At 47.8% G+C, this 15,818-nt stretch overlaps 2 protein-coding genes across 30 annotated transcripts in view; one reads left to right on the forward strand and one right to left on the reverse strand.

Annotated features, from left to right (window-relative positions):
- Nucleotides 1-6,958, forward strand: part of GRAMD1B (GRAM domain containing 1B) — a 96,516-nt gene extending 89,558 nt beyond the window's left edge. For all 26 annotated transcript variants that reach the window (XM_085526132.1, XM_085526134.1, XM_085526124.1 and 23 more), the window contains 2 exons: nt 1,198-1,315; nt 1,985-6,958. In XM_085526132.1, coding sequence (XP_085382258.1) covers nt 1,198-1,315; nt 1,985-2,074 — 208 coding nt within the window. In that variant the 3' untranslated portion in view covers nt 2,075-6,958. The remainder of the gene's footprint in view (nt 1-1,197; nt 1,316-1,984) is intronic.
- A 7-nt stretch (nt 6,959-6,965) lies between these two features.
- SCN3B (sodium voltage-gated channel beta subunit 3) lies at nt 6,966-14,581 on the reverse strand. 4 transcript variants are annotated; one of them, XR_014938283.1, is made up of 8 exons: nt 14,292-14,581; nt 12,652-12,815; nt 11,331-11,556; nt 10,375-10,513; nt 9,675-9,771; nt 8,569-9,229; nt 8,404-8,487; nt 6,966-7,494 (listed from the first exon to the last, which is right to left on the reverse strand). XR_014938283.1 is itself a non-coding variant. In XM_032449136.2 (6 exons), exons 1-5 carry the CDS (start codon nt 14,380-14,382, stop codon nt 9,708-9,710), a joined length of 684 nt encoding a protein of 227 aa, XP_032305027.2. In that variant the 5' UTR covers nt 14,383-14,581; the 3' UTR covers nt 6,966-9,229; nt 9,675-9,707. The 4 variants fall into 4 exon arrangements, 1 of the variants encoding a protein (XP_032305027.2); XR_014938282.1 differs by having other exon boundaries at nt 6,966-8,487; XR_014938281.1 differs by having other exon boundaries at nt 8,404-9,229.
- Nucleotides 14,582-15,818: the final 1,237 nt, after the last annotated feature.

Below are 15,818 nucleotides of genomic sequence, written 5' to 3' on the forward strand. Positions count from 1 at the left end.
CTGTTGGGAAGATCACAAGGACAGGTTGCTGCTTACAGCAACAAGACTGCAGCGCCAGGCAATGACTGGCTCAAGGTGATGATAAATCTCTGTAAAACAAGGAGCACAACTAAAGCAGTTAACACAGCAGTCAGCAAATGAGCAGTGGGGTGCTGCTGCTAAGATAAGAGGGGAACCAATTAGACTGTTAAGTTACAGTGCTAGGAGAAAGAGTAAGTGTATCTTTAGAGGTTAGTTTTGGGAGCAGTCATGGCCATATCCACTCAGTTTCCAGGGTAGGACACATGAAAATCTCCACTACATCCTGTAAAGCTTAAGTATAAGACAGGCAATAACTGAGGGAGGAGGGATCCAGCTATCTGAAGAAGTAGCAGAGCCTAAGAGGTAAGTTAAAGTCAAAGCAATGATTTAGTTGTCTTAGAGACTAGCAAAGCCCAAGAGAGTAAAGAAAAGACACCCAGGAGAAGACAGAAGCTTAGCTGCAAGCTTAACTACCTTAGAAACCAGCAAGGCCCAAGACAAAGCAATAGTTAGATGAGGGCAGACAAAAACAACTTACCTCTCCAGGGAAAAGCATGCAGAAATCACCCTGATATGCCCTGAAGTCTTCCTGCAGCTGCCTGAACTCTGCTCCTCCTCACAGCTTTTATGCTCCATGGCCCAAGAAAGCTCCACCTGCTCTCCAGGCACATTGCTTTCACCTGCTTGAACCCCTGATTGGCAGCTCAGGGCAGCCAGTCCTGGGGATCTTCTCATCAGTAGCTTGAGTGCTTCCATCTGGAGGATTGATTAGGCCTGAAGGGAGGAGACATTAATTGAGTAAAGAAAATCTGGTATTAAGATAAAGACTGACACAGCAGGGGAAAAAAACCACCCCCAAAAATATGGATTGCTTGTCCAGCAGTGTTATGTTGTGTTCCCTATCAGTGATGGGGGGGAGGAAGATGATGAAGATGATGGGGGGAGGAGGGCGAGGAAGATGATGGGGAGAAAGATTAGGAAGATGAAGGGGGGAGGAAGAGGAGGAAGATGATGGAGGGAGGAAGAGGAGGAAGATGATGGAGGGGAGGAAGATGAGGAAGACGATGGGGGGAGGAAGATGAGGAAGATGATGGGGAGGAAGATGATGGGGGGAGGAAGATGAGGAAGATGGGGGGGAGGAAGATGAGGAAGATTCACTCCTGTTCTGCTTTGCAGGTTACCCCAGTCGCAAACAGAATGGGCCCAGTTACTAGAATCCCAGCAGAAGTATCATGACTCAGAGTTACAAAAATGGCGTGAGATCATCAAATCCTCTGTGATGCTTCTAGACCAGGTGAGACCACAGTCACTGTGTCCTCCCAGCCCATCACCTGCAATCCCTCAGCCTTACCTGGACCACTGCAGCCCATTGGGTGCATCACCTCCACTCCCATCTCCCTTTAAAGTCTATCTTCTGACACTGGGCTGGGCAGGAGGTCCCAAGGGCTGTTCAGATGGTTTCTGTATCATCTCCACTCAAATCAAGGGGAGAATCCTGCAGGGCCAAAACCTTATATTAGACAACACAGCTTGTAGCTACTCTGTGGCATCTGAGAGGGTGCTGCAAAGACTCTAGCACTGTTTGCTATGCAGAATTCTTCTCCTTGACTCTGGGGTTGTATGTAGTTTACATGGACAGAGGCATAGCCCCTTCACAGCACAGATGCAGCAGTTTTAGAACCCATTCCCTCAAGAGCTGCTAAGACACCGGGCAGCTTGGAATGGTGTTCATTAATGAAAGAAGCTGCTGCTCCCTAAGGTGAGTGTCTGTATCCCTGTGCACCACTCTGCTCAACCCCTATTTGTTAACTCACCAGCTCCCATCTTCTCAGTCCCCTCATTGGTCGCCCAGCCCCAAAAACCAGATTATAATGGCACCAATACTTACAATGGATGGAGGAGGCACCAATGAGGAAGGAAATCCCAGGGTAGCAGCACACTGGAGATGTTTCTTGTCTTACAGATGAAGGATTCACTAATAAATCTCCAGAATGGCATCGGGTCCCGGGACTTCGGGTCAGATCCAGAGGAGAAACGGAAACGTTTCCACTAACAGGCAGGAATACAGGAGGCCAGAGGACGGTGTGCAATATGTGTAAATAGGATATATAAATATATATATATATATATAAATATATATACAGAATATAAATATATATATTATATACAGATTTTAAGAGAAAAAAAAAACAAAACAAAAAGCCTACGTACTGAGAGGAAGGACTGACCTCCAACACTGGCTGAAATGGAGGGTCTCAGTGGTAGTGTGGGGTGTGTGTGTGCGTGTGTGTGTCTATGGGAGGGCTGTGCTCTCCTGGCACTGAGGTGTGCTTAGGGATGCACCCAGGTGTGCAACCCTGGGCCTGTTTGCATCACTGTTCTGTAATATTCCTGGCTGTCCGTCTGTCTGTCTGTTCTGTTTCTGTTGTTTCAAAGGGAAGCATCAGAGTGAATGCCCCTCCCCTCCCTGCGCATGAAGGTCCCTGACTGATGATATGTATCTACACATATAAAGGGAACACTGTCAACTTTCTTACCTTGCTGGCTTCAGGGCAGAGAGGTTTTGGCAATCACCATCGATCCCTTACAAAACGATCCCCCCCCCCATTTGGAGAGAAAGGCCTCCAGAGGAATTGCTGTAGGTCTGTGGAGATCAGGTCTCCCTGGCAATCATCTTCTATGTCTCTTGGAGCAGAAATGCAATTTGCTGCCATGCTGGTCAGCCTGGTTCAGAGAGCAAAGCACAGAACGTAAACGAGCCTGAAATGCTTCCTCCAAACACTTAGTTTGCCTCCTCCTGTAAATTGATAGTGCATTAATAGCCAAGGAGATGGAAGGGAGCAGGAGTATCTGCCCACGGTGCTCAGAGGGAGGAGAGCCACACTGCAGAAAGCACACTTCCATTTCTTTTGATAGTGTCCCCTTTACTTTTGCTGTGGTTCTCTGCTTTCTGTGTGCTTGGGCCCCTGCCATTAAGCCATCCCTGTGCTGAAGATCTACATCGGTGCTGACAAGGGCTGCCTGTGGGACTTTCTCCAACAGGGAGAGTGGCCCAGCTTCAAAAGAAAACCAAAATGAGTATTGATATGTGAGCATTCCTTCCTGCCAAGCTGGGTTAGCACAACATGGAGTGGGAGTGCTAAGGTGAATTTACCTCTCATCCCTGGTCTGTGAGATGGTTTTGCTCATACCTCTCAGCTCTCACCTTTACTTCTGAGCTATGTAGGAAAAGAATTTTCTTCCTTGAAGACAGAAAAAGTGCTGCCAAGGGGTGTGGGATGGACCTGGGTGTTGTCCACAATGTAAGGCAGTAACTGGGATCACTCCTAAGCTAGACAGCACTGCAATGGCTCCTTAAGCAAGTCAGGTGGCAGATGTGTTACAAAAACAGTCTGCATTTTTACTTCTTCCATGGCATTTCTCCAGATTCCCATTAGCAGCCACATGAGGGGCAGAGGGACTGTGCACTGGGTGGGATGGGGGGTGCCCGAGTAAGCAATTAATAAATGCTTTGTAATCTTACCCAGCCAGGTAGGTTAGGTGATGGGTGAGGCACTCAGTCTCCACCTTTGTTCAGAACCTTTGTTCAGAACCAGGCCATGTCCACCTCCAGGAAGGAGTCAGCTGTGTGTTCCCCACAAGAAATGGTGCAGGTCTCATGTATTCAGTGGTCTTTAGCTCTAACTGGCACTGAAAAAGCAGGGAACATAAGGGTGAGTGAGTGTTTATTTGCATCTTGGAATAGCAGGAACACTAATCCACGCAGCTGGGGAAAACCCTCACAGCTTTCACAGCCCAACCAGGGCAAGGTACCACTGTTAGAATAACCTGCTGATTTCTCCCAGCCTGCCTAATAATTGAATGACTGAATGCTAGACACAGTATGACTCAGAGAAGACGACTCACAAACAGGTTATTGAATGCACTTAAAAGACTGTGAAAGCAAGGTACAATTGGCAATGCCTCGGGAACTAGGGAGTAACTTGTATTTATGACTGTTTCATTTCATGCTGCTGACTACTGTGCTGCTCCCTGACTTCTTCCAGGGATGCTGCTCAAATGGCTGCTATACAATGAATCTGAGCTGCTAGAGCCTGAGAAGGGCATTCTGCTGCTCTCACCTTGGGACCAGGGGGCCCCAGTTCCCTGCTGCTGATGTACCACACTGGCTGAGATAACCCTTTGCATCTCCCACAGTTGCTAAGCACAGAAGAAAGCTTTGCAGCCCATCTTTCCCCCTCTTTTAGTATTTAGGGTTCAAAATAAATGCCAGTAGCTGGAAAAGGCTGCTTACCGATCTGACATTCCCTTTGCTTAAGTGTGCATCCTCCTCCCTATGCAGCATCACTGCAGACCATGGTCACGTTGGGTTCTGGATGTTCCCACTGGTACAGCTTCCTTGGGCTTGGCCTTAGAGACAAATTAATGTGAGGTTACACACATGCTGCTGTAAAAGTATTCATCACTACTATTCATTTTGCCTGCACGTTAAACTGGGTTTAACGTGTTTGATGTAAATAATCTGGCAAACAAAGCTGGGTTTGGATTTGCTGAATTTTGGCAGCTACAAAAGAGACTGTCAAAGAAACGTGGCTCCAGCCAAACGTGCACATTGATGCCAACAGAGAGGAGCCAATTTGTGCCAAGTTAAGATGCCACCTATCAGCAGGAGGGAGATGACAGAGCTCTGCCTTGCCTGTTTGTCACCTGCTCCTGTAGGAGAATACACCACTAACCCTAGCTTGATAGAACTTCAATAAATACCTTTTAATGGTTACCTACAAGGAAATGTTTGGGTTATGGCAGCTGGGATGAGCTCAAGTTGAATTATTTGAGCACTTTTCCCATCAGACAGGCCCTGTTTGTTTCAGAAGCTCACTTGGGTGAGATGGGGACAGACTTCATCCTGCTCACCCCCTCAGCACCAACCTACATAGCCTACACATATCTGCTTTTCCCCACCTTTATAGGAGCCAGTAGAGAGTTCAATTTCCAATTAGCAGCTGGGAACACTTAAGATGAGACCTCCTAGATGTGCTCTGCAGTGATTTCTGTGCAGACAGAGGTGACAGGTAGGCCTGCAATACACCAAAGCTGTGTAAAACACCTGCAAGCCTCACAGTTAGGCTGCACATAATAAGTGCGTCTCTATGCTTGCTCCCAGGTGAGGTATGTACCAAACTAACCATTTTCCAGCATACCATCAGGTAACTCTCTGAGTTTCCTTTTTCCAACCAGGATAACAGGCTGATGACTTTCTAATTTAGAAGGTAGGGATTTCTGGCTCCACAGGATGCTGACATTGGCACAGAGCTCAGTGCTTGCAGCTGGGGGCAGGAGGGGCAATTCCGTCCCATTTCTCACAGCAGAGCTGTGTTGGCAGAACAGCTCTGAGGGATGTGCTCAACCCAGACAGTTCTGCTGCCATGGAGAAGTTCTGTGGTGGGTTCATGTAGATTCTGGCTTGGTCTTTTCAGACAGTCTCAGCAGGGGCTTGTTTAAAAACAATACACAAATAACAGAGACTCTTAAACCAAAGCACCTGAGGTAAGTAGCCTGCAAAACATCTGTGTCGGTGTAGTTGCTGAGGTGTGACTGTGCTGACTTTTGGGCCCGTTCCCTCTGCCTGGCATGCTCTGATCTCCGTGCTTTGCACCCTCCCCTGCACGAGTCTCTTTGTGCCATAATACCTTTCTTTCTGAGATGTGCACACTGGCCAAACAATATCCTCATGTCTTTACTGACTGAGATTATCCCCTCACCCAGCCAGACAGCATGGGCTTCAACCCTCTGCATGGATCCTGCTGTGCCATGCTCCCCTCTCCCACACGTTCTGCAGTGCTTGCTATGGCTTTTCCCTCTCCCCACACCCCTCTCTGCTGCCAGACAATCATTCCCCTTAGTCGTGGATGGACTGACCTGGTGCTGTCCCTGCTTGCCTTCCCTTGATGCAGTCTGTACGCCCCTTTTAAGTGAATGTGTTCTGTTTGTTTTCTTAATTTCTTTCTTTTTCAGTAGGGAAAAAAACAAAAGACTTCCTTCTGCGGAAGGAGTTGTATTTGCACATGGCTCAGGGAGGAACCTCCTCTGGCCGTTTCTGTTACCTCACTCATGTAGGCCAATTCCATTGCTAACGTTAAATGGCCACCCTTCCCCAACCCAAACTGCAAGAATCATTAGGGAATAAAACAAACGTGCAGCTCAGCCCAAACTGCCCCAGCAGCATTAGGAGGTGGGAGAAAAGCTGTTGAAAAACAGCTCTACCAGCAAAGAGGTGGAGCCTGCGCCACACTTTGCAAGCCCACCTCCCTTGGAATAGCACTTAGCAGAGCAGATACAGCAGCACTAACCTGACTCTTGGCCCGACGAGCTCAGAGCAGAGGGAGGAGCAGCAGAACCGTCGCATCTCTGACCACCAGGACTGGCACTGTGTGGCTGTGGCACCTCTCTGGGCCGCCGTCACTGTCACAGCAGTTCATCTCATCACGCTCTCCAGGGCTGGGTAAAGCTGCTAAGCATCCCTGGGGTGTGTTCTGCCCACCTGAGCCCCAGGCAACCCCAATTGCTGCCATAATTGCAGATTAATGAGGATCTCCTCGAGGGAACAGACCATACAGACACCCACGGGGGTGTGCAATTCCCTTCTGGATTTGAGCACCGAGGGGCCTGGGAGGCAGAGGGCTGTTTGGCCACAGCCTGCAGCACTGATGTGAACTACAGGGTGGGCTGGGGGAGGACCCGTGGTTTTGTTTTAGGAGTTGTTAAATTGTCATCAGGTTTGCGCTGTGCGCAAAAAAAAACTGCAAGAAAACGATGATGAAAACTTACCTGGTAGAACCTAGGAATTGTTGTAAAGGCTCTGCAGCCCAGACTCCGTGTAAGTAGCTCGTACAATGGGAGTACGGTATCAATTAAAAGAGAAATCTATCCAACAGCAGTGCGACTCGTGTTTTGTTCTTTTTATTGTCCTGCCTGCTTCTAGGCTTCTCTATTGCTTCCAAATACACACACAGGGTCTCTTCAGGTACCAGCCAGGACTGTCTCCTCTCAGGACATAACCTGCCTTTAATGCTGCCCTTGTAATAAACCAACTCATTCCTTGTAATAAACCAACTCATTCCTTGTAATAAACCAAACTCAACTGGCAAAGTGAAAGACGTGCCCAAAAAGCATCTAAAGATGATGTATAAAACACCACAAGGTGTGGGACTATGGGACAGCCCTTCTTTACCACCCAAGGTAGCTCACAAGGAGCTTTACTCCCTTTTTGGCTCAACATTGCACCATCAGCACTTCACAAGGGCTGGGAGGAACAGGGCTGAAGTGGGAGGGGGGTTCAGTGACCTTACCTAAAAACCACCCTGGGTTTTAGTGCCGTGATCAGCGACGGAAACTGCAGGGACAGCTCCTCTGTTGCTGTGGATCTAGAGTTGGGATTATGCCCCCAAGTGCCCCGAGGCCAGGCAAGATGGCCTAGGGAAAATGAAGACACTCAGCAGAATGAGAGGAGGAGGTATTTGGGGATATTAAGAGTTTAAGGTGCCCAGACTACAAGCGTGCTTCAGCTGCAAGATGTGCTCAGGTTGCCAGACTCAGCTCTGTGAGGACTGCATCGTAACAGCTGGCTAAAGTTGAAACTTGCTCTTAATAAAGGAATTTTGAACATAGGCCAGTTAGAAATCCAGCCTGGATCTGACTTAAAAATGGAGACATTCCTATGATTTTTAGCAACACAAACTGCAGCAGAACATAAGCAGGGGGAAATTCAGTACATAAGCATGCCTTGAGATTCACAAGCACTTGGTAGTATTTAGAAGCAGTCGGTGTAGCAAAATTTGTCAGCTCTTGCAAGCAATAAAGGCTCCATTGCAGCAGGGATGTTACAACATCTCCCATATGAAAAACCCTTCCATCTTTCCCCACTTCATCCTAAAGTACAACTCCACCCTGGCCAATGTTTCTGCCTGTTTCTTCCTCATAATATGGTGGCTCTGCTCAACTAATCTACGTTTGAAGCCAGAAAACTAATTGCACTCTGCTTAAGCTATTACGATTCAGAAGGTACATTTGCATAGGTACCATTGAACTTATAGTGTATTTCCTGTGCAGAAATGTGTCATTTACAATAAATACTGACTATTCAAATTGGTGACTAAGCACAAAACAGAATTACAACAGACTAGGAGAAAATAAGAAGCATTTTCTCTCTATTCCTCTAGATGGTGCTGCAATACAGGATAAGACAACCATCACAATTGCAAGGGTTATTTTACAAAGCTGGGTCCCACCCAGAGGGCTACGCATCCTATTTACTTTGCTTGCCTGTTTGAATCCAGCTATCTTCCTATCAGAGCATCCCCCAGGAACAGGTTAAAGGCATACCTTGTCTTACTGGCTCTCCTGTGGCTGCTGAACGCGGCTCCACAGGTTATTCCTATCACTCTGTATGCTTGAGGAGTAAACCTGCTGCACAAGGTAAATGGAAGGAACTAAGAATTTCAACTCTTGCTAAGTGAAAGGGAGGGGACAGGGGGTTCTTATACTTACGTTATACAGCCTCCCAAATTAGGAGTACTTCAGGATTTCTATTCTCAGCTCCCTCCTTCAGAAGCAGGTCTGACCATAGCACAGGGACTCATCTTCCTACTACATGTTTTTATCTGTTTTAATGCATCTCACGCTACTCTGCATCTGCCCTGGTAGCCCAAAGTCCAAAGGAACTTATTGAGCAACAAATACGCTAATTAAACTCTTCCTGCTTAACCTACAGTGACTTCTTGGGCTGTGGTGGAACATCATCACCTTAAGATGAAGATATTCCCAGTCCTGTGGGTCAGAGTAACAGTAACACATACCCTTAATGTCTGCAATGGAGAACTAGCATATTTTGCAAATAAAGGCGGTGGTGACAGCAGCTAAGAAATGACATTAACAGTTACAAAGCCATTAACGTGATGATGGAACTGAAACTTGGGAAGGAGCCGTGCTGCCCGCACCCCCTGTGCCCTTTGCTCAGCATGCTTCAAAAGAAGAGTCCTTTAACAAATGGGCTGGCAGCTCAGAATGGAGTCATGAGGCCAAAGTCAAGGCTGTACAGAGTCCAAGGCAAATGGAAGAGAATTTACACTTCCCCATATTTCCTCCTGACGGCGTAGAGCGCGCCCTCAAACCTGGCTGGCACGACGTGGTCCTTCTGTCTTCAGAGCCCCTGTAAGTGAGAGAATACCCCATAGAGTGCAAGTCATTGGAATGTGCTCATGGAAGGGTCCATCAGCACAATGCCTGAAGGGACACAAGACTTCCAGGGATCAAGATTCCAGTCTTCTGCACATAAAACCCTCCAATAACAGATGTTTCCTCTGCAGATTCCTGTCCTTCCTCCTGCATACAGCTCCCTATCTGCAGGGCACAGTCACTATTTCCAACACCTGAGGATTAGGTATAGGAGGAGTAATTAAATCACGGCCTGAATGCTACCATTCAACGATACTTTAATTGCTTCTGTGGTCACTATGGAAGCTCCAGACAAGGGGCAAAAACTCCAGGGATCTCTGCTCTGCCACCTCCCCAGCACCACATAATCCTAACCCACAGCAGTAAGGCTGAAGGGTGGACAGGCACAAGCAGCAATTCACTGCTCCCTCATCACTTACCTTGGTGCTGTGCACTCTGCAGACGCCTCTCTGCTATTCCTCCACAGGCACGGCACAGTTCTCCTTGTTTTCTGATGGAATTGCAAGGTAGTCTGTCCTGTAGTCAGAACAAAAAAGATGAAAGCATAACCTGAAGTGTGTAGTTCGAGTCCATTCACTTCTTCAGAGATGCTGAATTCCCTGAGGCACCTCTAAGGTAACAAACATCACTCACAGAAGATCCTTGGCATAACCAGAAGCAGATGCTGAGCCTTACCCTACTGTAAAACCCCATGCATACAGCTTTCCCACCACATTCAAAGAGCACTGTTAGTTAAGCTGAGAACGTAAAAAGATAGGAATAGGCCAGCATAAAAACTGGGACACCTCTGCTCTGTCAGCTTGCCAGAATTACTCTCCTCTTGTGCTTTATCACAGTATCGGCTATAGACTTGTGAGTCACATCTCTAGAAGTGGGCCTTCCAGGAGAGCATCTCCATGTGGTTCAAATAGGGCCATCTTGGAATCCTGCCCACCTTGGCCACCCTCCCTACAATGCACATCATCCCTCCTTTCCCAGTGCACCAACTCTTTGGTTACTCCTTTCCAGTGCAATGATTTCAGACATAGCAAACCTCAAATAGAAATGTGCAATAGCTAAGTACAGCCTTCTTGCAATCTGACCTGGATTGAGAACCTTCTGGAGAGATGTCAAACTTACGCATTTTCCTGGGCAGCCTCCTCTGCCTTCGAGACTTTCCTGTAGCAATAGACCATTTCTATCAGTAGCCACAAGGTGAGGAAGACCAGCAGAATGTACATCATGATTTCAGAGATGACTGAGGTGAAGTCTTCTCCAGCTGTTAAGAGAATGAAACCATCTCTGATCATTTCCATGCAGCTGTTGGAGCACAGCAGCACCATTCAGACCTTCCCACCCTCGTCTCCTCTTTCCTAACCCACTTCATCACACAGTCCCAACAGCCACTACACAGTGAGGGGTCAAAAGACAGGAAAATAGGTGAGGCTGCCAATAAAACAGGCCAGCAGCAATTTCAGGCCATGTTTCCACTGGTATCAAAGATGCACAGGCTTGTCTGTGTCTTGTGTTCTCTGCAACCCACACATTCATACAGATTGCTCACCGTGAGCCTATCTCAGCTGTACATACCCTTTCCTTTCCATGTCCTATTTGCTGCAGTTTGCTTGAGTGTGCTGTGCCAACAGTGATTTGGAGAGAGATCATAATAGACACTCACAGGGAAGAAAGGAAGGGAAGGCATAAAATAATAAGATGAGGAATTGAACTTGTCCCTCTCTGGAGTGGACAGCAGGATTCCTATGGCCAGGATCTCAGCACAGAACTGGGTGAAATCAAGAGTAATGGTAAGACAGAAGAGCAGTGCAAAGGGAAGGAGGATGCAAGAGACTGAAATCAAAATGGAGAATGAGTTCAGAGAGGGAGGGGGTGGAAGTGAGGAAGGAGCGGCTGTGGGTAGCCAGGCAAAATCTGTGCTGTAGCATCCCTGAGCCACCAGGGGAGAGGTGAGGGCTCTGACCAGACAAAGTGGAAACCTCTGCTTGATCCTCCTCCTGCAATGCAATCCAAATCCCATCCCTGTATAAAACACCCATGGCCAGTTAGGATATGACACGATTTCTGCCAGCCCTCCATACCCTCTTCCACCACGGTGAGGTGGATCAATCTGGAGCTTGTGAAGAGAGGCCGGTGAATCTCAAACTCAAACTCCCGGGTGATGTTACAGGTGTAGATACCCGAGTCATTCAAGGTGACATTTAACACAGTGATGGACACATCCTGCATGTCTTTACTCCCATTCCATTGTATCCGACCACTGAAGCGGCTTGGAAATTCATGATTCATTTTCCTGTGCTCGTAGATCTGCGAGGGGACAGGAAGGGATATTCTGATTAATAGCTGACTTCAACCTCAGACAGCAACACAACATATCCAAGGAACTCAGCTCTCCACTGGCTTCATGTGTGCATGTTCTGGGATGTGGCCTTCTTGGGATCAACATATGTCCTTATTTTGCTATCCTTTACCCTAAAATCTCAGTCTGTTTTACCAAAGAGAGAAAACTGAATTATTTCCATCATGGAAGTAACAAAACAGAGGTGGAGAGCAGCAGAGATACATATGGACAATGGGCAGGAGATTATTTGCTGCCTTGCCTGGCCCTACTTAATCATGATGAAACGAAGGCACAGATCTAATTCTTCACGCTTGGATAAAAGAGCTACTGAAACCTTATTCTCAGATTTACCATTCTTGCAAGGTTCCCATTTTAATTCACCCTGAAAACTAATTTTACCTTTTCCTGACAGGGATCCAAAGCAACTCGCTCAGATCCTCCCACAGTCAGCACACACCACTGGTTTCTTTGTGGCAAAAAAGAATTCAACTCTGTCCTACAGATTTAGCAGAGCCTGATTTAACCTCCAAAGAACAGCTTCTGAATTCAGAAGCATCCCAAGAAACATCCCAGTTAGCCAATGTGGCTGGATGTCATCCCATGCTTCTGTTTTCCCTTCTCAATCCCTTTGTATATTGGATGATACGCAACCCAAAATGTCTGAACTCACCAACAGATTCTAGCTTTTCCTGCCATGGGTACCTGCTGTGTGCTAATCAGCTCAGCTAATCAGCTCAGCAAGGAAAAGATGCTTTAGTTACTGCTCAGCTATAGACCCTTTGGGTAAAAATACCATATAAACTGAAGATCTGGAATTTGGAGCTGATTTTAGCTACCAGCTCATTTCTCCTCTATGATATTAAAGCAGCCTGCTGGCCATTCCTACAGACTTTGAATGAAAACATGGCATAAATCTTGTCGTTATGTCTGGGTCTCTTCATCAAGGAACTTGTGGCAAGGCAAACTCACACTCTTCATATTAAATCTTTTGGCTTCTGCCATGAGTTCTTTGGATTGCATGGCCTACCAAAGCAAGGGCTCAGCTACCCAGACATACATACGGGTTCATCTTTGCCACCCTCCGGCCTGTAGAACCATTCCACCACTGTGCTGGCTGTGACCTCTTCTCTTTTCATGCAGGAGATGCAGAGCAGCTTCATGTCCGTCCCCTGGACCGCCTCTGTCTCTGATGGAACTTCAACACATACTGCAGAACAAAAACCAGCTAGGAAAAAAGCATAGAGGGAAAGTGAGCAAGGATATGAGAGAGAAACACGGAGGCTGCAGTTATCCACACACATTGTCCCCAATGGAAAACCCTTTGATTCACTACCAGCACCCTCTGCCTCTCTTCCTTCTCTGAGATATAAATAATGCATCATAATTAACAGAAGGTGATCATTTCATGCAGATTCACCTCTCCAGCATCTGCTTTGTTACAACGTTTAATTCTTCCCATAGTAATTGATGCTGTTTTGAAGGCACGGTTCATTCTTTCTCCCACATGCTGAGCATGCTCCCATTCCAGCAGCAATTAAAGTCTGGGATGAGAGAAAGCCCAGAATTCAAGCATGGAGGAACGCCTCGCTCTTTGTGTGAGTTGAAAGGTGGATGTTTTTCATCTGGCAGCGTGCTCAAAACAAAGGGTTAAGATTCTCCATGCTTCCTGTTTCTAGGTTTCATAAGCAGTCCTGGAAATCAAGGGCTTGGACTTGAGTGCATTTGGCAGCTGGGGGAGTTATTGATTTTACGTGCACTCCGCTTTAAAACGCTTCCAATCAGATCTGTGCAAACATGGGCAGATATAAAACACAGCTCTCCCAAACGAGACAAAAAAAATCAGTCTTTGAAGGCAAATGCTTGATATGAAACCCAGCGCGACATCTCAAGACGAAATCCCTGCTGACATTTGTCCCCTGGGCTAAACAATGCTGGGTTCCGTCTGTCCCACCCTGTCTCCAAAGCCTCGAGTGCAGCTCAGTGGAGATGCTGACTTGGCTGCTGCTCCCTCCTCCCCAGCCTCTGAGATTCCATTAACCCTCAACTCTCATGCACTGTGAGACATAGGACCTATCCTGGAAACAGCCTCTTTCTCCCACATCACCTCTATGGATAGCAACAGTTTTCTGGGAGGAATAAAAAAGCAACTACTTGATCGTGCTCTACTCCAGATACACTAAATGCACACACACGCATGCAAACAGAGCTGTACATATCCATGCGTATTAAACTGAGCTATATTAGCATCACTAACAGCATATCTTTGGACTGAGGATCAATGGCAATAAAACCCAAACGTTTCCTTCAGGTTACAAAGCCTGCACTGAAAAGCAGAGCATGGAGTGTGCGCTGCATGTGGGTTCGCTGTAATTTAACTGCACGTTAAATTGCATTGCACATTTTACAACAAAAGCCAACAGGAAACAGCGAGGAACTTGCAGGCGTGTGCAAGAGCACGCTTTGTGCCAGAAGTCCACTTAGCAATATCACATTTCTTTGCTCATATTAACTCCCATTAGCTTGGTATTAACTCCGTATCCATGTTATTCCCTTCTCTTCCTGTAAGCAAAACAAAAAGCCGCTCCAAAGGCTGGGCTTTGTGACAGCGTTAAAGGAACCCTGCGAGGTTTGAAAGAGCATCCTCCAAACACGGGGTTTGGGAAGAACCCTCCCGAAGGCATCACGCAATGGAAGCACCTACCCCAAACAACCAAAGCGGCCGAAGACGCGCAGATCAGCCGTGTCAACGCAGCCATTGTTCCAAACGAGGAGGTTCCAAGCGAGGAGCTCATCCACTGGGCACAGCTCCTTCTTCAAACGCTCCGACGCAACAGGATGCTCCGAAGGCAGCACCACGGACAGGGGTCGGAGGCAGCACCACGGACAGGGGTCGGGGTAGAGCCGGGCGGCTCCGGGAGCAGCAGGTGGCTGCTGGGGAGCCCCGGAGCGCTCCGCCGGAGCTCAGCCTCCCTCGGCCGGCAACGGCTGCGCGGAGCTCAGCCTCACCCGGGTGGGGGGCCCGGCTCACGGCAGGCATGCGCGGGCCCTCCCTCATCACCAGCCCCGGCCCCAGCTTGGGGCTCCTCCCGGTCGTGGAGAAGCAGCTTGGGGTTTTCTGTTCCCCACTGGGTTGTGATGGAGTCAGAGCGTGGCCCCCTCCCCTTTTTTTTCCCCCTCTTGGTTGGAGAGGGGATATTAGCATCGTTTAGTTGTCTCAGAAATAAAGCCAGATAAAGAGATGGGGGAGAGTTATCTGTGCGAGGTCACTGGGAGGGCTTTGCCTATAATGATTATAATGCTATAATACTAGCATTTGTACGGCTCTGAAGGTCACAGTTGGAAATACTGGGAAATCCTCTCCTCATGTTCCAGTCTGATTCCCAGGAGCTCAGTGCCAGCAGCAGGCTGGGCTTTCTCGGTTTGGACTGGAGCCACAGCACCCAGAAGGGCTCCAACTCTGAAGGTCACAGTGGGCAGAGAGGGAGAAATGAAGTGCTCGTTAAATGGGCTCCCTCTTCACAATGCATCTGTGCTGATGGCAGCTCAACCCACAGCACAACCTATTGAATGAAACCTGGCCAATTCCATCAGACAATGGCATGGGAGCAACTTCCTGAGCCAAAACCCAGGAGTGTGCATTGGACACATGAGAACCACCCAACTGGAAACAGCAGCCATATGAAAGCATTGGCTTCAGCCCTTTGGCTGGACATGGATACCCAACAGGGCACAGCACTGCTGAGTCCGGACCTGCCCATCACTGCGGCTTGGTCCTGAGGGCACACACATGGAATCTGGTCCCTACACTGCATAAGCAAAGCAGGCACACAGCAAAGATTCTGAATGCTCTAATTAAACATCACCCAATCGCTTATATCAGGGACTGCGACCCCTGAAACCTTCACAGCCCTGAAGCAGCAGTAGCTGACCAAAGCCATGGCAGCTTCCATCTCCTCTGCCCATAGGGTTCTCCAGCTTTATCCACCACCCTAACATCAAACATCCCAAAGCAAACACCCACATATCTGCTGGGGCCAGGAGCAGAGACCAGATGTCAGCAGCACCCTTCCATTTTCTCCCTTAAAAGCCATCAGTCATGAATATCCAAATCAGAATACTTAACTTTTCCCCGAAGGAAGCAAAAATAGCACCTGCAATACCCAGAGATGATAACACATTAAGTCCCATGCACATCTCCCATTGCCCCTGGCTGTCTACACAAGTCAAC

Source organism: Coturnix japonica, chromosome 34, assembly GCF_054131305.1.
Source record: "Coturnix japonica strain WE chromosome 34, WE-NBRP24, whole genome shotgun sequence".
NCBI lineage: Eukaryota > Metazoa > Chordata > Aves > Galliformes > Phasianidae > Coturnix > Coturnix japonica.

Excerpts from the sequence above, each read along its gene's own strand:
- SCN3B (XM_032449136.2), bottom strand. The coding sequence starts at position 14,382 with ATGAGCTCCTCGCTTGGAACCTCCTCGTTTGGAACAATGGCTGCGTTG. Across the intron at positions 11,557-12,651 it reads AGGGTGGCAAAGATGAACCC|ATCTACGAGCACAGGAAAAT; the intron begins GTATGTATGTCT and ends GTCCCCTCGCAG. Across the intron at positions 10,514-11,330 it reads CCTCACCGTGGTGGAAGAGG|CTGGAGAAGACTTCACCTCA; the intron begins GTATGGAGGGCT and ends TTCTCTTAACAG.